The 22,404-nt window shown below is 40.9% G+C and overlaps 3 protein-coding genes across 5 annotated transcripts in view; 1 reads left to right on the top strand and 2 right to left on the bottom strand.

Moving 5' to 3' along the window:
- Window positions 1-22,404, bottom strand: part of LOC124126302 (uncharacterized GTP-binding protein C428.15-like) — a 68,848-nt gene that overhangs the window by 20,582 nt on the left and 25,862 nt on the right. For both annotated transcript variants that reach the window (XM_048392101.1, XM_048392100.1), the window contains exons 6-11: window positions 22,251-22,349; window positions 20,809-20,971; window positions 20,450-20,552; window positions 11,915-12,049; window positions 11,486-11,626; window positions 10,012-10,146 (exon numbers count right to left, since the gene is read on the bottom strand). In XM_048392101.1, the coding sequence (XP_048248058.1) occupies window positions 10,012-10,146; window positions 11,486-11,626; window positions 11,915-12,049; window positions 20,450-20,552; window positions 20,809-20,971; window positions 22,251-22,349 (776 nt within the window). The remainder of the gene's footprint in view (window positions 1-10,011; window positions 10,147-11,485; window positions 11,627-11,914; window positions 12,050-20,449; window positions 20,553-20,808; window positions 20,972-22,250; window positions 22,350-22,404) is intronic.
- Window positions 14,429-17,811, top strand: LOC125377957. 2 transcript variants are annotated; one of them, XM_048392103.1, is made up of 2 exons: window positions 14,429-14,924; window positions 16,004-16,284. In XM_048392103.1, exons 1-2 carry the CDS (start codon window positions 14,471-14,473, stop codon window positions 16,153-16,155), a joined length of 606 nt encoding a protein of 201 aa, XP_048248060.1. In that variant the 5' UTR covers window positions 14,429-14,470; the 3' UTR covers window positions 16,156-16,284. The 2 variants fall into 2 exon arrangements, with proteins under 2 accessions (XP_048248060.1, XP_048248061.1); XM_048392104.1 differs by lacking the exon at window positions 16,004-16,284 and adding an exon at window positions 16,845-17,811 and having other exon boundaries at window positions 14,439-14,924.
- LOC125377956 lies at window positions 15,813-19,419 on the bottom strand. The gene is made up of 3 exons (XM_048392102.1): window positions 19,011-19,419; window positions 17,809-17,996; window positions 15,813-16,792 (listed from the first exon to the last, which is right to left on the bottom strand). The coding sequence occupies exons 1-3, from the start codon at window positions 19,192-19,194 to the stop codon at window positions 16,451-16,453; spliced, it is 714 nt and encodes a 237-aa protein (XP_048248059.1). The 5' UTR covers window positions 19,195-19,419; the 3' UTR covers window positions 15,813-16,450.

The raw sequence follows: 22,404 nt of genomic DNA, 5'->3' as shown, positions 1-22,404 counted from the left end.
GCCCCCATATAATGCTATAAGAAGCATGACTACTCCAGTTACAGACGGTAAAATGTTGGTAAACGCGACGTATCATTCAGCGGTGGTCACCGGCTTGGCCATTGGCTATGCCCGTATGGCTAAAATGATTACTAAAGCCACACCTCCCAAGCTAGATTTTGATAGTTATGATATAGGTATGATGATTCTGGATATTGGATTAGCAATGGCAACGAAGGATATGCTCATCAAACAAGGGCTTATCCCGGAAGACATAATGAAGTAATTAATTAAACATTTGAATATATTATATTCATTTAAACATTTGAATATATTATATTCATATAAACCATGGCAACAATTGCGATGATGGTCGGTGAAGCTATTGTTAATGCTCTAGCTTTTTTGGGGAGTAATTTTTTATTTTCTAGTATGAGGGAATCAAACCCTAAAGAAGTTGAAGAGGAGCGTAAACGACATAACGAAGCAATGGAACAACTCCAAGCAGCCCAGTCACAATATACGCGGCAGAGAATGAAGAGATTAGACTTTATTCATGAAAAACTGCTTAAGGAAGGACATTCAATTCAAACGTTTAAGGATGTCGAATCTGCCATGCACGAATACTTCCTCGTTTATGGGAAAAAACTCGACCCAATACCGAGACCAACAATGAGACAGTTTTATACACCGTCAGAGGAACAAAAGAACCGCGAGGTCGCATTTGTGATTATGGGATTGACTTCTGTATTGATTTTCAGCTATACCTTGACTACTCATAAATAACCACAGCTGTGGCTATGCATAAACCATGACCTAGTTAGCTTATCTATAAATAGCGTTGGCTGACTGCCTAATCAATATCTCACCAGTGTAGATGTGATTTGCATTTAGACAAATGATATGATAGATGTATAACCATGAATAATTGCAAATTTACACTCATGGGTAAGACGACTCTATGTAACCGACGCTGTGTTGAAATTTACTGCGGTATACACAATTATTACATCAGGCGCGGAAACATAAACTATACGTGTTCTGTATGCGGGATAGGGGTCAAAGGTCGTTATTGTTTATGTAAGGAACACGGTGCCGATAGGGTCAGGAACCAGATTATTTATGCTAGGAAGAGAGATTACATCAATGAGAGGAATAGGTTGGGGAGAATACGTATTTAGATATATGAAAACAACCAATTAGACATTTGACTCATTTTGCATATACCATTCAACCACAATGATTTTTGTCAGAGAGTTGAAGGCTATCGCAAAGCAAAGTGGTCTACGTGGATATTCTCGAATGAGAAAAGCTGAATTGATTGATTTACCTCGGTTTGGAATACAACAGACCCCAGACTGTTAGGGAACTCAAAGCTCAAGCGAGAAACAGTGGGCTGAGAGGTTATTCTAGAATGAGAAGAGCTGAATTGATCGCTTAACAAGATAATAATGATGAACATAATGATAATAATGTTGATATTGATAATATTCAACAACAAGAATTAATATTTGTACCCACATCCTCCGACGTTGGTAAATATCTAAGAGGTTGGAAGATGGATATTAATTCCAACATGGATGTTAACGATATTAAGCCCATCATATCGAGTAAAATTAACGAGGAGTTAGATGATTTACATAGTATAAAATACCAGCTGACGATTAAAATGTTATTGAGTAAAAGTAACACAGATGATAGCACCGAATATACCGAACCATATTTCCGTAGCAATCAAGAAGTTATATCCGAATCCGATACTATAAACGCATCATTAGATACATCAATTCAGAGGATACAGGAAACTTTAGAACGTTGGACTAATAGAGGTTCGGGCTGGGGTGTGGATAAAATCGATAGTTTATATTTAGATATAGCAAATTATATGCCCTTCAAAGGTGGTTCTTATATAGATTTACCCCCGTATTATAAGAAGAAAAAAGCCATAATTAACGTAAAAAATAAATCCGATGACTGTTTAAGAATGATGATAAGATCTGCATTGTTCCCCGTAGACAAGCATCCGGATAGACCTTCTAGCTATCCCCAAAACGATGGACTCAACTTCGATGGTATAGACGAACCTACACCAATATCACAAATTGATAAGGTGGAAAAGCAAAATAATTTAGCTATAAATGTTTTCGGACATTCTAAAGGAATTGTTGTACACAGGATAAGCTCCGCTCCGGAACATATTCCCAGAATCAATTCATTTCTGATCGAAAAAGATGGTAAATATCATTATACGTGGATAAAGAGTTTAAACAGGCTATTATACGATCAAACAAAACATAAGGAAAAGAAATATTTCTGCGTAAGATGCCTGCATGGGTACAGCAGACAAGATCTATTAGAAGCGCATAAAGAAGACTGTAGAGGTGTTGGACAGAATGCTATCAGGATCGATATTCCTAAAGAGGGAAAAAATATATTAAAATTTGAACACTATTGTAATCAAATGCCAGTACCGTACGTAATTTACGCCGACTTCGAAGCACTTATCAAACCCATAGAAAATAATGAAGATAGTAGTTTTACGTACAAAACTCAAGAACATATTCCTTGTGGGTTTGGATATATAGTTGTAAGGTATGATGGGAAAACAAACCCGCCCGTGATTTACAGAGGTCCCGATGCAGCGGGAAAGTTCCTAGAATATCTACAAAATGAAGAGAGAATAATCAGGGAAAAATTATCGTGTAAGAAACCCATGTGTATGAGGAGGGATGATTGGAGGGCCTATAAGAAGTCAACGAGTTGTCATGTTGTCCCTGGATGGGGATTCCGTAAGAGATCATTGTCAAGTCACGGGTAATTATCGGGGGGACGCTCATAACGAGTGTAACTTGAAACTAAAAATGAATTCTCAAACAATACCCATCCCCGTTGTGTTTCATAACCTTAGGGGATATGATTCACATCTCATTATGCAAGCTATCTCAAAGACCGACGGCGGTTTAACGTGCATTCCTAACAATATGGAAAAATACATATCGTTCTTGTTGACTCAACCTATACATTATAGGGACAAGGATCGGAAATCCAGAATAAAGCAATGTAATGGGCTTAGATTCATAGACTCCGTACAGTTTCTGTTATCTTCCCTGGACAATTTAGCTAATGCGAACAATCCCGATGACTTTGCGATAACAAATCAATATACCGATAAGATAACTCGTCATTTGTTGCTGAGAAAAGGTGTATATCCTTACGAATATATGGATGATTAGTCTAGATTCGAAGAAACTGAATTACCACCCCTCGAATCATTCTATAGTAACTTAACAGAATCTAAAATAACAAATGCCGATTATGAACACGCTCTGACGGTCTGGGATAAATTAGGTTGCAAGAATTTAGGCGATTATCACGATCTGTACTTAAAAACCGATGTACTGTTACTCGCCGATATATTCGAGATATTTAGAAAGACATGTTTAAAACAATATGGCTTGGACCCGGCATGGTACTATTCCAGTCCCGGACTATCGTGGGATGCATTGTTGAAGAAGACCGGCGTAGAACTAAAACTACTCACAGATTACGATATGCACTTGTTTATTGAGAAAGGATTAAGAGGTGGTATATCGATGGCAGCTAAAAGGTATTCTAAGGCTAATAATAAATTAGTGGAAGGATACGATCCCAGTAAACCCGACACGCACATATTATATCTCGACGCTAACAATTTGTACGGATGGGCTATGAGTCAACCTTTACCCACGGGTGGTTTTGAGTGGGTCAATGTGAATGATATCCATAATAATGATGCGAATAAAGGGTACATACTAGAAGTTGACTTGGAATATCCAAGTTTTGTGACATAAAGATCATAACAGTTATCCGCTAGCTCCCGAAAGATTAATGGTTAATAAAGATTGGATGTCGGAATATCAACGCTCTTTGATGGGTAATAGTAGGTTAGCTTACGTAGAAAAACTCGTACCAAATTTGATGGATAAAACAAAATATATAGTTCACTACAGAAATCTCCAGTTGTATCTATCGTTACTTAAGAAAATACACAGAGTTCTAAAGTTTGATCAAAGCCCTTGGATGGAGCCCTATATAAGGTTGAACACAGATTTAAGAAAGATAGCTACTAGCGATTTCGAAAAGAATCTGTATAAGCTCATGAATAACTCAGTATTTGGTAAAACTATGGAGAATCTAAGGAAGCGTGTTGATGTTAAATTAGTCAGATCTAATGAGGAAGAAAGACTCAGGAAACTTATAGCCAGTCCGGCTTTTAACAGAAGCAAGATATTCGATAACAAATTAGCCGCGTTACATATGCAGAAGAGTAATATAAAATTCAACAGACCGGTGTACGTCGGTATGAGTATTCTCGACTTGTCAAAACACTTAATGTATGACTTTTATTACAACGAACTTAAGAAGCAATAAGGCGATAGATGCGAGGTTTTATATACCGACACAGATTCTTTGTTGATGGAAATACAAACCGAGGATGTGTATAAAGATATGGCAGAAAAAATAGATATGTACGACACGAGCGATTACCCAAAAGATAATCCACTGCACAGCGTTGTAAATAAAAAGGTATTAGGTAAGATGAAGGATGAATGTGCTGGGACCCCTATAGCGGAGTATGTAGGATTAAGACCTAAGATGTATTCTATAAAGAAGTCCGATAATGGGGAGATAAGAAAAGCCAAGGGCGTTAAGAAGTATGTGGTAAAAAAGCATATCAAACACGAACAGTATAACGGTAGAACGTTCAAACACGAGATGAACTCTTTCAGAAGTTACAATCATAGGATATATGGATTAAGAATGAACAAGACATCATTATCCCCCTTAGATACAAAGAGATGGATTGATAATGATGGTGTAACTACCTATGCTCATGGTTATGGTGGTAATACCGTACCGTCGGGAACTATGAACAACTCTTCTCGTACAAATGCCCTACCCGGTCCATCTTGAAGATAATAAAGAATAGGCTCTCCTTTCATAACCAATCGACTAATGTTATATGTCTTAAGGGACCATATTTGATCGGTTGCGCGACGTAGGCCTCCTTCGAGTTCACCGGGCTGGTATAAATATCTTACCCTTACTCTATCCGGAAGTTTTCGTTCTTTGCCTCTCCTCGGTGCTGAAGATTCGGAAGTCACGGATTTCATTTTAATTGCATCGGATAGTTTCTTCCCTATTAATCTCGTTTCTTCATTATTCAGCGCTGATACAACGGCTGATAATCGTGTCACCCATTCGGTTGATCTCAATCGTTCGGATTTCATTTCGATCCCACTCTGATAGCCAAACAAACGTTCCGCTAATGTCCTGTTAAATCTTTCGACGATAGCTTGACTGCGGTGGGCCTCTCTTTCACCATGCCTGATTTCAACATTGTGCTTTGTTAACAGTTTTGTTATCGATCCCATAAACTCGCGACCGGGATCTACTTGAAATAGCTTTGGCCATTTTAGTGGTCCGCGTTTATATATGCGAATCAGTGCATTAGCTACTTCTGTTGAATCTTTTGAGGTTAATGGCTCAGCCTCTTTGTATTGACTAGCCACATCTACTATTGTTAAAGCGTATTTATACGTTTTGCGTTTTACCTTATCGTTGGGAAGAAACAAGAGGTCAGCCTGATGAACTTCATTCGTTGTAAAAATATCAAACTTCTTCCTCGGTATATAACGCGGTGCTGGTAAATATATTTGCCACATCGCTTGTTTCTTTAACCAATCCTTGGCCACATCTTTAGATACCTTACCTGCGGTGGCTAATTTTTTTATTGCTCCTACACCTTTCCAATATCCTCGTGGGCTATAGTAAATTTTATTCATTATTAATTAATATTGATGTTTCTTTTAATACGACTTATGACTATCATTGAATCGCATAATCATTTTGGCATAAAAAATGCCACCTGTAGTAGCAGTATAGGTATATGAATCCGGCTCCAGTGGAAGTGGTCCAGAACCCCCATTACCTATACTACTCATACTCAACTTTCGTAAGTCCGGCCATAGCTTTATTGGAAGAGGTTGAAGCTTACTTACTTACTTACTTTGGAGATTTAACGTGCGCTTTCCGACTGGTGCGTATTTCGCACACGGGCCCGGCCAGGCCATTTAATGTGTTTCCGAAAGGGGTAAAAGTGGTGTGTGCAACCCAAGAGGGGGCTTTGGGGGTTGCTTATATAGAATTTGGGAATTTTGAGATTTGGAATAGATGCCGATTGGGGTTGGGGAGGAGAACTAAGGGAGCTGGGTATGGTGGATGTCTGTTTGTTTATGTGATTTTGATTTGGTGGATTATAGTGTTTTTAGATGCGTTTTATTAGTTCCGTTTTGATTAAGAATACGCCTAAGGCCTTGAAGTTTTCTAGTTTATTTTGTGGGTTTAGTATTGCTTCTAGAGTGAGAGCCTTGTTTAGATTGAGGGTGGTTTGTAATGCGGTTCGATGTGTTAGGTAGTGTGTGCAGTAGATGAGTGCGTGTTCTGGGGTTTCTAGTTGTTTGCAGTGTGGGCAGTTACCTGTAGTATGTTTTTTTATTTTTTTTAGGTGGTTATTTAGGTTGGTGTGTCCTGTTTGGAGTTTAGTGATTACTCTGTCGATTTTTTTTGATGGATGGTGAATTTTTGGTTTGGTTAGTGGTTTGCTGAGTACTTTTTTGATTTGGCTATTTGAGTTTAGATATAGGTTATGCCATTTTTTGGTGATTTTTTGCTTATTTACACTTTTAATTTCTGATTTTGAGATGGGTAAGTTTAAGCTTATTTCTGGGATTTTGAGGGATAGTTTAGCTGCCTTATCGGCGTTTTCATTACCGTATATTCCTACGTGGGCGGGTATCCACAAGAAGGTTATTTGTTTGCCTGCGTTAGTTAGGTCGTTGGAGCTTTTAAGTATTAGATTTATTAATTTAGGTCGGTTTTTGGTATTTTTGTTTTGGAGGGCTTGCAGTCCACTTAGGGAGTCGGTAAGTATTAGGATTTTATTGTGGTTTTTGGATTCTTGACTATGGAGGGCTGAGGCCATGCCCATTAGTTCTGCAGTGAATATTGATTGGTTGTTTGGGAGTCGGAAGGATTGTGTGGTTTTAGTTGGTTGTGTGGTATGGACTCCGAAACCTGTGTGTTTGGAGGTCGGATCTGAAGATCCGTCTGTGTAAATGTGACACCAATTTGGCCAATTTTCGTGTATGTATGCCAGTGTGGTGGTTTTAGCTATGTTTGGGTCGGTTTGTTTATTTATTTGGCTAGCTAGTGTTGTGTCTATTTTGGGTATTTTAAGTTTAGGGGTGAAGATATTTGATTGTTTGCAGTTTTGTTTAAGATTTTTAATTTGGTGTTCATTTAGGTAGTTTGTTATTCTTTGGGATATTGGGGTAAGTAAGGGGTGTTTACGAGCTAGAGCTTGGTTTTTGGGGCTGATATTTTGGTTTATTAAGTTTTGGATTAGAGGGTTTGATTGGGATGCGGCCCAGAAATTTAAGCTTAGCTGTTCCCTGCGTAGATTTAGTGGCATTTCTCCTGTTAAGGCCTGAAGTGAAGTGTAGGAGGTGCCATGTTGGGTGCGTGTAATTAGTTTGAGAGCCTGATATTGTATGGAGTCAAGTTTTTTAGATAGAGAGTTGTTTAGGGTGTTGTATATGGTGCAGCCGTAGTCTAGTTTTGATCTAATTAGTGATATGTAGAGTGAGAGGAGGGTATCTTTGGAGGCTCCCCAGTTTGAGCCAGTGAGGCATCGTAGGGTGTTTAGGTCTTTACTGCATTTAGTTGTTAGGTTTTGGATGTGAGCATCCCAGGTGAGATGTTCATCGAAAATAAGTCCTAAGAATTTGGTTTGTTTTTGAAATTTGATTGTTTGGTTGTTTAGCTGGAGGATTGGGGAGGCGGGTTTCATGTTTTTATGTTTGAATACTATTCCTGTTGTTTTTTTCTGAGTTAAGGGAGAAGCCCCATTTGTCAGCCCATTGTTGTATTTTATTAAGAGATTTTTGGAGTAAATTTTGGGCCATTTTAATGCTTTTAGTGCGGATCCAGAGGGCTCCATCATCCGCGAATTTGGATGTGTTTATTTTAGGTTGAAGCTCATGTTCAAATATATTTATATGTTACACCATAAACAAGAGAAGGAAGTATTAGTGATTGAGAACATTTGGTATATTCTTACACAAATCCCACAACTTGTTTAAAGGTATGTTTGAATAAGATTTGTGATGTACCGGGAGCAGATTAAAGAAAGGAGGAGTTTTTTTAAGACAATGTTGTTGTTGTCCACTACTGCTCATTGTCTCAACATATTGATAATCCCTCATAGCAGGGGAGTAGACCAGTCCATTCATTAATTAGGTGTGACCAGCATGGCCCAATTAATTAGTGAGCTAATTTTAACTGCTTTTTGGGAGGTCTGCATTTTGGAGGTCTACGTTATGGGAGGGAACCCTCTAATGAGTGAATAACCTCGGCTGGGTTAAATAGCGGGAAATAAACACTGAGGGCCTATCCTTAAAATAAGTCACTTGGTCAATAAAATAGACGAGAGCATCTGAACATCAAACTAGTCTAACAGACTGAAGACTCAGCCACTTTGACTGAGCAAGGAAATTCCCTAAAAAGCTAGACAATCACAGGGAATTTGATTATCCACGGATTACTAGAAAAACATAAGCTACTAACTTTAGCTCAATACAACCAGAGTAAGTCAGTGCTAGATCAAGGTTCCCCGTAATCACTTACTAATGAAATCTGAGTTTCGAGCGACCACCCAGTAGCATACCAATCGTTAACAATCTAACGAAGCCTGCGGGAAAAGAAACACAATCTTGACAAAGTTTATATATACTTGCGCATGGGCCTTGTAAGAGGACAATCTCTCCTGGACAGCCGGGAATACAACGGACTGGGGCACTTAGCCAAAGTGTGTTTATAAACATGGGACAAACATGAATAGCAAACTAACTATTATATCCATACGAAGGTAAGTATCAAAATAAAGCGCTTAACATAAGCTATCCAACAGTATCATTAAAAGATTTACAACAAGCTATGTACAATTATTGAGGCGGCAAAAATTATCATAAATACATGAGAAATATCTGAGTGTACATATAAATTCCCCTAATGTTTGAAAATCATAGTCACAAAAACATTTTCAACACATGAATAAGGTAGTGAAGATATAAGAGATAACAAACATCAAGTCAAAACATGGTGAGAGTGCGTAATTAAATCACAAGAGAACACAATATGAGGGTAACTAATTCTCTAACTTAGAATGCAATGACACTGTACATCGACGATCAGCAGAAACCAGGCAATTAAAGAGGGGGAGCAGTCAATCACTAGACTGCGACACAAGCAGTATTATGACCCGGTGACACTGAACACCTAATAAGGAGAACAAATGGACGGAGTGTGAACACTGACTGCTGTAAACATAACACATCCTGATTCATTTACTAGTATCTAGTATGTACTTTTCCTCTCCAAAATAAGATTGACCCTTCAACAATATCCCAAAGATCAGGCATTTTTTATTTCTTGGTTTACAGATTGGTAGGTGTGAGGAAATACTCAAAAGGACAATTACAGATGACTTATTTGTCCCCTTAAATTGTACTTGAATGTGTTATGTGCAGTTTGTTGATCCCATGTTGTTAGTCTTCCACTTCAATATGTTGTATACGTATTATTTTTGTAGTTAACATCCAAGACTGCATTTCAGCAGAATTATATAGAAGCGATCTTCAGTTTATGTTTTTGTCGCTTTTCATATTTGTTAAGGGTTGGTGGATCTGGACACCAACTACCCCTATTGCGAAAGATAAAAACATATCTAGATACTCCATTAATTCTTATTTTGATTGAGACCTACTCAAACACAAATTACTTTTCTTCAGTAAGACATTCATAAGTCATGATATAAGCAATGTTGGTTATGTTTGTATTGCATCACGCATGAGTAACCTGGAAGTTCCTCGGAGAAGTTATCTGGACTTATTCCGTTGGTTTTCTCTAAAAAGCCATCTCTCACTTACACACCTCTCTATGTTATCCTTGGCAGTGTCAGAATCACACTTGTTGAGAACAATCAGCATGGGGAAGCGAACACTGAGGAACTCCGTCACAATGTTGTGCAGCACATCACCATTCCAGGACGACAATCTGGACAGCTCTCTGCAACACAACATCTCAGTACATAACACAACCAGGAGGAGCCCCTCCTAAAACCAGCAGTCTTCTCACACAGACAGGCTGCCAATAGGGGGCCAACAAGAACACAACATGGTCTGGTCATCATCAAAAGGACAAATGTAGGAGAGGGTTATCAAAACACAGAACTTACAGAAAGCGAGGGTCACTTTGTCTCAGTACACTAACAAGGTTTTACCAGATGCAGAATATTGTGTCCTTTAAACATGAAACTTAAGGATGAAAGTAAATAATATCCACGGTAGGGTGCCAATGAGTCATAGTGGAGGCAAAAGAGCATACACATTTGAATGCTTGAAACCAACTAAAGTGATGCATCTACATAAGATTTATCATCTTCCCGAGGGAAGGGAGTTAACTGACTGTAAAAGCCCAGTTTCCACCCTTGCCAAACTAGGCTGGAATTCCTGGGCTTGATCGAAGCGCCACCCGTGGTTATTATGAGTTATGTCCCTTATAAGCCTCTCCTACGGACCAGTCAGATTCCACCTCTCGTATCACATGCATGTGTTTCACACAAAATGGCGGCGCCCAGTCAAGACGATCTGATCGATAATCAAGATCTATATTGTGATAAAACGAGTCTTACCTCGCGAAGTGCATCAAATCACATGAGCACCTTGATTAAAAACGTGAAAAGACTTGGAAAATATCTGTCGACCGAAATCTGCATGACAGTTTACTGACTGGATTTTGATTTCAGGGCGCGATTTTGATTGGACTAAACATAGACTCGTTAGTCAAGCCAAAATGTAACTCCATAATACCAGCTTAGTTTGGCGGAAACTGGACTTTTATAGTCAGTTAACATTCTTAACAAAGTCTTTGAAAAATAAATTCCAGTTTTATTGGAATGTTCAAACCTTTTATTGACAGTCTGGCTGTGGTTCAGCACATTTCATAGCATGCCCCTAGCTGTCAGTCTGTATTGTAATAAAACGGGTCTTACATTTGCAAAGTGCATGAAATGACTTGAGCACCATGATTCAAAACATGAAAAGCTTTGGAAATATCTGTTGACACCCAGCTGACAGTATACATGCTTTCCAAATCCTGCAATTGACTGAAACATGGCAGTTGCCACTTTGCTTATAAACCAGATGTCGATTATGTTACACGATTTTGATTGGACTATGCATATACTTGTTAGTCCAGCCAAAATAAAACTCCAAACTTCTAGCTTAGTTCAGTAAGGGTGGACACTGGACTTTTATAGTCAGCTAACTCCCATGTCTAGGGAAGATGGTCTTAATATTGATGACTACACATCATGAACTTTACCTTATATCATTGAAAAACTTACTTGTCTCCTATCCCTGCCCTATCGAGTACATCGTGTATTGTGGCCTTGGTGGCATGGTAGCCGGTAAACATGTCCACCAGCTTCTGAGGCCGGCGTTTAATTGCATCCCACTTGTCCATGATGTTCTGATAGATCCACTGACTACAACAGAAGTGTTTCATTATCTAGATGAACAATGGCAGTAATTAAGTACCTGTAAGTGACTCATTATTGCTTAACGCAGCCACTCACAGACAAAATAGTAGAAAGAATAATAATAAGGAATTCTGAGTAAGCAATGTGAAAACAATTCATCAAAATCATAAGGCTGCATCACAGAAACATGAGCACCTGTTAATTGTAATCTTTTAGCTTCTTTAGGTTCCTAATCATGATAACGGTTGGTAGGAGACTAGTATACTGTTTTTGCAGAAAGTGATAGGTTCTTACTGCAGCTCTTGCTGTATCCACCACACGTCTCTGCTGGGGTCGTACTCCTCCGTCTCACGCCCCTTCTCGTCTGTCTTCCCTGAAACATCCAGGATGTGGACCAGGACATCAGCGTCCAGCAGGTCATTAAGGAACCTGTAGAGAGTATGCACAGTGAATTCAGGCTGGTTGGTCCCCACACTGTACATGGCATCCCCAGTAGGCCTAACACAGCCTGCCCTGCTTAGGCTGGTCCCCACACTTTACATGGCATCCCTAGTAGGCCTAACACAGCCTGCCCTGTTTCAGGCTGGTCCCCACACTTTACACGACATCCCCAGTAGGCCTAACACAGCCTGCCCTGCTTAAGGCTGGTCCCCACACTTTACACGACATCCCCAGTAGGCCTAATACAGCCTGCCCTGTTTCAGGCTGGTCCCCACACTTTACACGACATCCCCAGTAGGCCTAACCAAGCCTACCCTGCTTCAGGCTGGTCCCCACACTTTACATATCCCCAGTAGGCCTAACACAGCCTGCCCTGCTTAAGGCTGGTCCCTACACTTTAGACGACATCCCCAGTAGGCCTAACACAGCCTGCCCTGTTTCAGGCTGGTCCCCACACTTTACATGACATCCCTAGTAGGCCTAACACAGCCTGTCCTGCTTAAGGCTGGTCCCACACTTTACATAGAATCCCCAGTAGGCCTAACACAGCCTGTCCTGCTTAAGGCTGGTCCCCACACTTTACATGGTATCCCGAGTAGGCCTAACACAGCCGACCCTGCTTAAGGCTGGTCCCACACTTTACATTGCATCCCCAGTAGGCCTAACACAGCCTGTCCTGCTTCAGGCTGGTCCCACACTTTACATGACATCCCCAGTAGGCCTAACACAGCCTGCCCTGCTTAAGGCTGGTCCCCACACTTTACACGACATCCCCAGTAGACCTAACACAGCCTGTCCTGCTTAAGGCTGGTCCCCACACTTTACTAGACATCCCCAGTAGGCCTAACACAGTCTGCCCTGTTTCAGGCTGGTCCCCACACTTAACATGACATCCCCAGTAGGCCTAACCAAGCCTACCCTGCTTAAGGCTGGTCCCCACACTTTACATGACATCCCCAGTAGGCCTAAAACAGCCTGCCCTGCTTCAGGCTGGTTCCCACACTTTACATGGCATCCCCAGTGGGCTTACACAGCCTGCCCTGCTTAAGACTGGTCCCCACACTTTACACGACATCCCCAGTAGGCCTAACACAGCCTGTCCTGCTTCAGGCTGGTCCCACACTTTACATGGCATCCCTAGTAGGCCTAACACAGCCTGCCCTGTTTCAGGCTGGTCCCCACACTTTACACGACATCCCCAGTAGGCCTAACACAGCCTGCCCTGCTTAAGGCTGCCCCCCACACTTTACATGACATCCCCAGTAGGCCTAACACAGCCTGCCCTGTTTCAGGCTGGTCCCCCCACTTTACACGACATCCCCAGTAGGCCTAACCAAGCCTACCCTGCTTAAGGCTGGTCCCCACACTTTACATGACATCCCCAGTAGGCCTAACACAGCCTGCCCTGCTTCAGGCTGGTTCCCACACTTTACATGGCATCCCCAGTAGGCTTACACAGCCTGCCCTGCTTAAGACTGGTCCCCACACTTTACACGACATCCCCAGTAGGCCTAACACAGCCTGTCCTGCTTCAGGCTGGTCCCCGCACTTTACATGGCATCCCTAGTAGGCCTAACACAGCCTGCCCTGTTTCAGGCTGGTCCCCACACTTTACATGACATCCCCAGTAGGCCTAACACAGCCTGCCATGCTTCAGGCTTGTCCCACACTTTACATGACATCCCCAGTAGGCCTAACACAGCCTGCCCTGTTTCAGGCTGGTCCCCACACTTTACACGACATCCTCAGTAGGCCTAACCAAGCCTACCCTGCTTCAGGCTGGTCCCCACACTTTACATGACATCCCCAGTAGGCCTAACACAGCCTGCCCTGCTTAAGGCTGGTCCCATACTTTACATGGCATCCCCAGTAGGCCTTACACAGCCTGCCATGCTTCAGGCTGGTCCCCACACTTTACACGACATCCCCAGTAGGCCTAACACAGCCTGCCCTGCTTCAGGCTGGTCCCCACACTTTACACGACATCCCCAGTAGGCCTAACACAGCCTGCCCTGCTTAAGGCTGGTCCCCACACTTTACATGACATCCCCAGTAGGCCTAACACAGCCTGCCCTGTTTCAGGCTGGTCCCCACACTTTACACGACATCCCCAGTAGGCCTAACCAAGCCTACCCTGCTTCAGGCTTGTCCCCACACTTTACATGACATCCCCAGTAGGCCTAACACAGCCTGCCCTGCTTAAGGCTGGTCCCATACTTTACATGGCATCCCCAGTAGGCCTTACACAGCCTGCCCTGCTTCAGGCTGGTCCCCACACTTTACACGACATCCCCAGTAGGCCTAACACAGCCTGCCATGCTTCAGGCTGGTCCCCACACTTTACATGGCATCCCCAGTAGGCCTTAAGGGGCATTCACACGGTACAACTAGTTGTATACAATTTGTTGCATGCAACTAGTTGCACGAACTGAAGTTGTATACAACTCGGCATTCACACGGCGGCGAGTTGCATACAACTCGGATCTCGCGAGATCTCAATTTTTAAGACAATGTTTACATTACGTCATGGCGTCCGCGTATGACTATGATAGCGATGACGATATACTTGAGATTGCCACAGTTGCGTTGCTTGTGGATTGTTCACAAGTAAGAACCAAGCGGTCATGTTGGGTCAGGCCATGGATTGCTAGGCGAGGGCAATTTGGAGCATACAGCGCTCTTTTGGCTGAGCTCGAAGCCGAGGATACAAAGGCCTTCTCCAATTTTCTTCGCATGAACAAGTCAAGCTTCACCGATCTCCTAGATCGCGTGTCACCTCTTATTGCCAAAACAGACACCCCCATGCGTGATGCCATTCCACCCGGTGAGAAGTTGGCCATTACTCTCCGCTATCTAGCCACCGGTAAGTATACTCTTGCGAAAAGAGATCTATTGTTTACCCGTGATCAGCTGTTATTGAAGGGCAAGGACACGATGAACAGGCAAATGCTCCTCACATTGTACAATGGCATAATCGCTTGTTATGCATCAACGGAATAAGTGTGCGAGGAGCTTTGAACGAGGGTCTAACTGTGTGCCCGCCAGCTTTTCGCATATGTTATTGTATCTGTTACGTTACCTAAAATAAAGATTAGGCCAATCACTACCTCCAACAAACACATTGCTACATCTCATCATACCAGTATATAGGCAAACAGTAAAACTGAGTATGGGTGAATGAGAATGCTTGATTTTCCACTGTAAGTCTATTACCTTTAATGTATTGCCATAGAAAACATAAACGCTCATTTTGAAGATGAATTGTATTTATTTTGTACATGTTCAGGTATATTTCATCAATGTGAAGTGTCTGTTTTGAAATATAAATATGTTAAGTGCAGACAATTTCTTCTTCGCACAATTGATCACATACAGCTTTATTATTTCAAAATATTTTTCTTATTACATTTTACTCAATTAAATTATTCAAAACCCGCAAACAATTCTTTATTTGACACAAATACATAGGCACTTTAAATTGGCATGTTAACATTAAGAGACACAACCACCATCTTTGGCATTTACATTCTCATTCTGGGTCTGTTACTTAGAATTAATTAATTAGAAATGTTAGTTAGAATTAATGTTGTTTTTATTCTATAAAAAAATAATTACAAGTTCAGATCATGACATATTTTCATCAATTATTATTGTGAACTGTATATATCAAAGTGATATAATAATTGACACAAGTGTGTAAATAACCAGATGCCATGAAACAGTTTCATTTACATTTGTTATTGATTCAAAGATGTGAAAATTATTACATATGTACTACATGAAGTGGGTATGCAATTGTAAATGATATAATAATTGATTTAAGTTTAAATTCTACTTTGTATTACATCTTTTTATGGTAGGTAATGTTATCTCCAAGATTGAGTGATGCTATAATGATAATCTATGAATACATATTTTTATGGTTTTTTTAATTTTCAACAGGAGATAGTTACAAGTCACTGGAATATCTATACAGAATACCAAGCAACACAATATGTGGATTTATTCCTCATGTCTGCCAAGCGATTTATGACTCATTGAAGGATGATTGCCTGAAGGTATTGTTGATATTTTTATTAAAAATTATTTCCTGAAAGCAAAGTTTATTGAAAACAATATAAATAGCATAGGCACCAGTTGACAACCTGGTCTTTTGTGTGTGTACAGTTTCAAGAAAGAGTACTGGTCTGGATATGGTCTGGAAAAACACACCACTATGTACAGAGTCAAAGTAAAAATTGTTGCCATGGAAACATGAATTTTTTTAAAAATTCTAATTGACAAAATGCACCACATCATCCCCTGATTAATACATATACAAGGTTTGGTCAAAACTCTCATGTTTTTCAAATTGTGCATCATAAATAACCTCTAAATAACAGTTCCACTTCAGTTGTCTAACTGAGCTTCAAAAATTAATTGTTGTATTTTTATTTTTAATTCTTGTCTCTTTCTGTCATTGGTGACATTTGTTAATTCACTCGCTATGTATTTAGCAAACAACATGTCCCCACTATTCTCTTTTGCTGCCCTTCTTTGCTCAAGTGATTTCAGTGTTTGCAGAACTTGTGTTTGCAAACTGTTATTGTCTGAGCGCCTTGCTTTCTTGATTGGTGTTGACTCTGCCAGGGGCAGAGAAGGGCAGTCTTCTGTATCCATTTGACTTGTGAACAAACTGTCAGAGGCGCTGCTTTGCTCCTGTTCATCTGTGTCTTGTCTCTCTGAGCTGTTCTGTAAATTTAAGGTTCCAATGTTATCCTTTATTTTTTATTTCCAATTTCAGGTTCCAACCACAGAACAGGAATGGGCAGACATTAGTCAGGGATTCAGTGACAAGTGGCAATTCCCACACTGTATAGGAGCACTGGATGGGAAACACATTGCCATTCGGGCCCCTACAAACTCTGGATCATTGTATTACAATTATAAAAATTTCTTCAGCATTGTTTTGTTGGCCCTTGTTGATGCAAATTATAAGTTTATTTATGTTGACATAGGAGCCAATGGAAGAGCCAGTGATGCAGGTATATTTGCAAACTCCTCATTGTATGCAGCTATGGAGAACAATACTCTGAATGTACCACCCCCTTCCCCCCTTACTGGACGCCAAGAACCTGTGCCCCATGTCATTGTTGGGGATGATGCTTTCCCACTAAAGACATATATCATGAAACCATTTCCCTTTAGAGATACTACAGAGGACAAAAAGGTCTTCAATTATCGCCTTTCTAGAGCTAGACGTGTCTCTGAAAATGCATTTGGCATACTTGTAAACAGATTTGCTGTATTTCAAAGAACTATTACTGTTGAACCTGAAAATGGCATTAAGATTGTTATGGCATCTGTGGCTCTTCACAACTTTCTTCGCACAAAATGTGACAATGTTTACACAGAATCAAATAGCACTGATATTTCTGTTGTAAGAGAGAGTAGAGCAACATCACTTGTCCAGCAAGGGGGAAACAGAAACACTGCCAATGCAAGAACTGTTAGAGAGGAATTTGCTGAATATTTTTCTACAAATGGTCAGGTTCAGTGGCAATGGGACCATGTCATCTAAAGTTATATTTCTAATACCCTTTACCTATAGTACAGATGTATATCACACATTGTACCCATGTCGGGAATCGAACCCAAGGTCTTCGGCGTGACAAGCGAACCCTTTAACCACAGGCCGCCCTCATTTGAATGAATTTTATCAACAAAATCATGATAATGATAAATATGCCTATTTTCATGACACCAACCATGTTGTTTACTGTGTTCTTTTGATGAACCTGCCTCCTGAGAAATGGATCCAGAAGTTGGAACCATTCCCATGTGGAAACATAGACCTCATCGGTCCCTGCTCCACTCTTCTTGGACAGGGTCTCCTTCCTCAGCTCCTTACCATAGTATGTTCGTAAGGTAGAAATTTTAGTTGGGACTTGATCAACTAGAAGAGACATAAATATTATCATATTAGTATCAAATGCTGGAAACAAGAAAGTGACGGGTAGTTGGATTCTTTAACAATGTTTACTGATGGAGTGAATGTAATTCAATATTACATTTAGGGACTGAATTTATTAAGATTAAGATACACAACACAGAGCAATTTAGGTTTTATTACATAAGAACATAAATAAACATGAACTTGAGTTCATTAGTGTGAACAATCTGATAACATTATAGAACTGTGTGGAATTAACATAATGATTGATAACACACACACATGACAAAGTAAGACTATTTGTAAGACTGTTATTTGGAATATGCTCATGTACTTTATGATCATGTCTGAAAATCATCATGGAAATATATGTCTACTTGAATTAACTGTGATATGAATTGTTGCTAATATAATTTAAATGATTTTTGTATGTATATATGCAGCTGTACAATATGATTGATTGTTAATATTTCATTGTTGTAAAATGTCCAGATAAAATATAATTAATCACTGAGCCGGAATATTCCTTATCATTTCATAGAATAACATACTTAAGCGGTCTCTATTCCAACATTAGCATGACATGTATCACTCCAATGGAGCCTCTCGCATGTAGGTCAAATAGTGTAAACAGAAAAGCGTGCATCGACATTAAAAAGGGTTGTAATAACATATATCGGTGACTGCACATAGTATGAGATATAGCTTCTCAAATTCAACATCATTTCAAGCTGAACACGTATTTCTGATTCATTTTATGTTCGTTGATCTGTCTGAACACGCTCGAAGAGCAGACGTACGTTGTACACACCTATCAATCGCCGAAGTAAGAGGTCAGAGTTCATCACATAAAACAATGAATTAGAAGTATGAAATCGTTATCTGACCCTTCTATGTGTACACATGTACCAAACTAACCATTTCCGCATTGTCATAATACCCGAAAACGAGTACAGCTTCTACAAATGCCGTGTGTCACCAGCTGATACTTCGCATATCATGTTCATCAATTCTCACCTGTAATCCCATTACCCATCATCTCTGCAATAGAGATGTAGGCTGCTTGTCGGTGTTCCCGCTTGGAATAAAATGGACTGGATACATTCCACAAGCAATCATGGGACGCATAATAGCCGATAAACCGCTCTGTTTCCACTCTAGACATCTCAAATTTCTTCAAGCGGGACGCTGGGGTCGCCATGATTGTTTACATTTGGAGGTGAAAATATCACGTGATTTGGATACGCGTTTTGATTGGCTGCGTACGTACAACTTGTCGCATGAAAATAGAGCATGTCCTATTCCGTACAACTCACGTCCAACAAGTTGCATGCGTCAAAAGTTGGACCGACTTGCCCGTTCACACGATGCAATGTGTTGCATGCAACAAATTGTATACAACTAGTTGTACCGTGTGAATGCCCCTTAACACAGCCTGCCCTGCTTAAGGCTGGTCCCCCCACTTTACATGGCATCCCTAGTAGGCCTAACACAGCCTGCCATGCTTCAGGCTGGTCCCCACACTTTACATGACATCCCCATTAGGGCTAACACAGCCTGCCATGCTTCAGGCTGGTCCCCACACTTTACATGGCATCCCTAGTAGGCCTAACACAGCCTGCCATGCTTCAGGCTGGTCCCCACACTTTACATGACATCCCCATTAGGGCTAACACAGCCTGCCATGCTTCAGGCTTGTCCCCACACTTTACATGACATCCCCAGTAGGCCTAACACAGCCTGCCCTGCTTCAGGCTGGTCCCCACACTTAACATGGCATCCCCAGTAGGCCTAACACAGCCTGCCATGCTTCAGGCTGGTCCCCACACTTTACATGGCATCCCCAGTAGGCCTAACACAGCCTGCCCTGCTTCAGGCTGGTCCCCACACTTTACATGGCATCCCCAGTAGGCCTAACACAGCCTGCCCTGTTTCAGGCTGGTCCCCACACTTTACATGGCATCCCCAGTAGGCCTTACACAGCCTGCCCTTACTGACCTGCTTGTCCTTTCTTATCTTAGATTAACCTCATTGGGTAAGATTAAGTTTGCCACATTACTTCCTCGCTGTATGAATGGTTATTCTACACTTTCAATGGTTTGATTGACAGCCTTGAAGTCACTTGTGACACTCTCGACATCAACCCATGAGAGAGTGCAATAGCCTTACACGAGGAAGTGATTGGATCATTGATTTGTACTGTCTTTCAGAACTGTCTCGCAAGCATTTTGCAAATGATGATGACATCATTTCTGCTATGGAGAACTTTTTTCACCACCTGGGGGAAGCCTTCTACACCAATGGGATTTAGGCACCTCCAGCACCGTTGGCAGATGTATGTGGACCTTGGAGGGGATAATGTATAAAAATAAATGAAATCAACTCCATCAACGCATCTTAGAAAGGCTCTAAACGTTTCAGTTACCCCTAACAGACTTCTGACCATCATGGCCTACCTGTTCCCCCTGCCCAGGCCCTCCCATGCTCCAGGCACCAGGCCGGCCACATCCTTCAGCAACACCGGCACATTGCGGTCCCCACAGACGTTGTGGCCATAAGCTGCAGCAATAAAGCCAGAAACTAGCTTTCAGTTACAAGAAACAACATACAGTGTATAACATTCTAGCATGATAGAAAGTCCAATCATTGAAGTCACTGGATTTATATTCTTGCAACATGTTCTTAAGTTTTGTTCATATTGTGATATCTGTGTTTTTTTATAATCATGCTTTTATGCAACAACATGAAAGCGTTACTTCACAGATACAAGAGATTCAGCTAATCGAAGTACTAGTGTAGGTATTGAGCCAGTAACCTGCAGCACACATCTTCTCAAGTCCCCTGCAGGGACAGGGGGTGGAGTAGAAAGCCTTGCCAATGTTAGGCTCTATGGTGGTGAATGGGTGAGCCCCTGTTTTAGCCATATCTAGTGTTGTAGCTGCATTAAAGAAGGTGGATTTGCCAGCAGATGGTTTCCCCTGAAATTCAACAATGACAAAAAATAAATATTACAGATATTCGGTGAATATTGAATTGATTACTGCATGGATACCATTTTCATCACTAATGCACAAATACCTGTAGCTGGAAGTATGTTTGAATCCATTCAAGTTTGTATAGGGTAATATCCTTCCAGAAAACTAAATAAAACCAGCAGATATATATTCTCAAATACCCAGTGTGTTACATCTCCATTTTATTATAAGACCTGAGCCTGTTATCTACCATATCATTGTCTGAATGTGATTGTCATGAGAAAATGCTGAAACTAGCTAGCCAATCAAATGAGGTTATTGTGATTGAAATCCTGTTAATGTCAGTTACTGATAAGAGAAAGCAAACTGGAAATGACAGTTACAACATTGGTAATATATCTCCAGGGCTCGTATTTCGGTAAACCTAGTCTAACTCCTGGACCCATCCCCATAGTTCTTGCAATCAAATTACTTGCCCTTGATTTTCATTTTACCAACCAATCAAACAATGAGGTAAGGAAAAAGAAAATGGGTAAGGGTGGTAACTTGTATTGCTGAGAAAGATAGCTTCGGCACATAAAGACATCCTTTTCATCAAAAATATTTTTGAGGGCTTTTGTGAGTTGAAATCGTTGAATTTCCTGCAAACACTATTGTAACCAGAGGGCCTGGCTGCTATGATGTTGATATCGCCAACCCAACATTGAGGCTGGTTTGTAACTTGCATTCTAATTCGTATGTTAGATCTAGTAGCGTAGCCAATCAAATTGGCTAAAGAAAATCAAGAGTGTGTAATTTAAGATAGCGAGAACCATGGGGATTTGTCCATGGGATAGTGTAGGTTTGCTGGAGATACAGAGGATGTGGTAATGGTGGAAAATCTCTTTTCTTTTTGAGGTTTAAAAGTGTTTTATCCGGAAGGTTGATCTCAAGATGCTCTAATATGATGCTGGAATGCAGGATGTTGATGTATTAGAACCAGAGGAAGCCCTCATGAAAAACTGGTCTTCAACAACGCATTTGTCATAGGAGGCGACAAGCAGAATCAGGTCGTCAGATTTGCTGTCTTAGTTGATGCATGCCATCATATCCGAACTGCGTAGATTGATGCTCTTAATGTCAATAACTGCACTGTCTGGCCAAGACTTGATTATTTACAGGCTGCCCTCCTATAACTGGAAGACTGCTAGTACTGCCTTAAAAAACTAACAAAACAAGTAAAGCTTTTCAGCCTCGTTGTAAACCTACATAATATGCAATTTAACACTAGCATAATACTGACCAGAAGGCCAATGACGAAGTCCCATCGCCCTCCAGCTGGCCTGGCCTCTGTCAGGATGCGTTGTGGGCTGGTAGGGGAGACATCTTCCTCACTTGGCTCCTGTACAAAGAACATTTTAGCACTGTACTTGAAGGAGAATGATCTTTTCTGTTAG

This window comes from Haliotis rufescens, unplaced genomic scaffold (genome assembly GCF_023055435.1).
Source record: "Haliotis rufescens isolate VD_foot unplaced genomic scaffold, xgHalRufe1.0.p SCAF_11, whole genome shotgun sequence".
NCBI classification, from domain to species: domain Eukaryota; kingdom Metazoa; phylum Mollusca; class Gastropoda; order Lepetellida; family Haliotidae; genus Haliotis; species Haliotis rufescens.
Note: the sequence above shows the minus strand (reverse complement) of the source record. Positions and strands in the feature narration are given on the sequence as shown.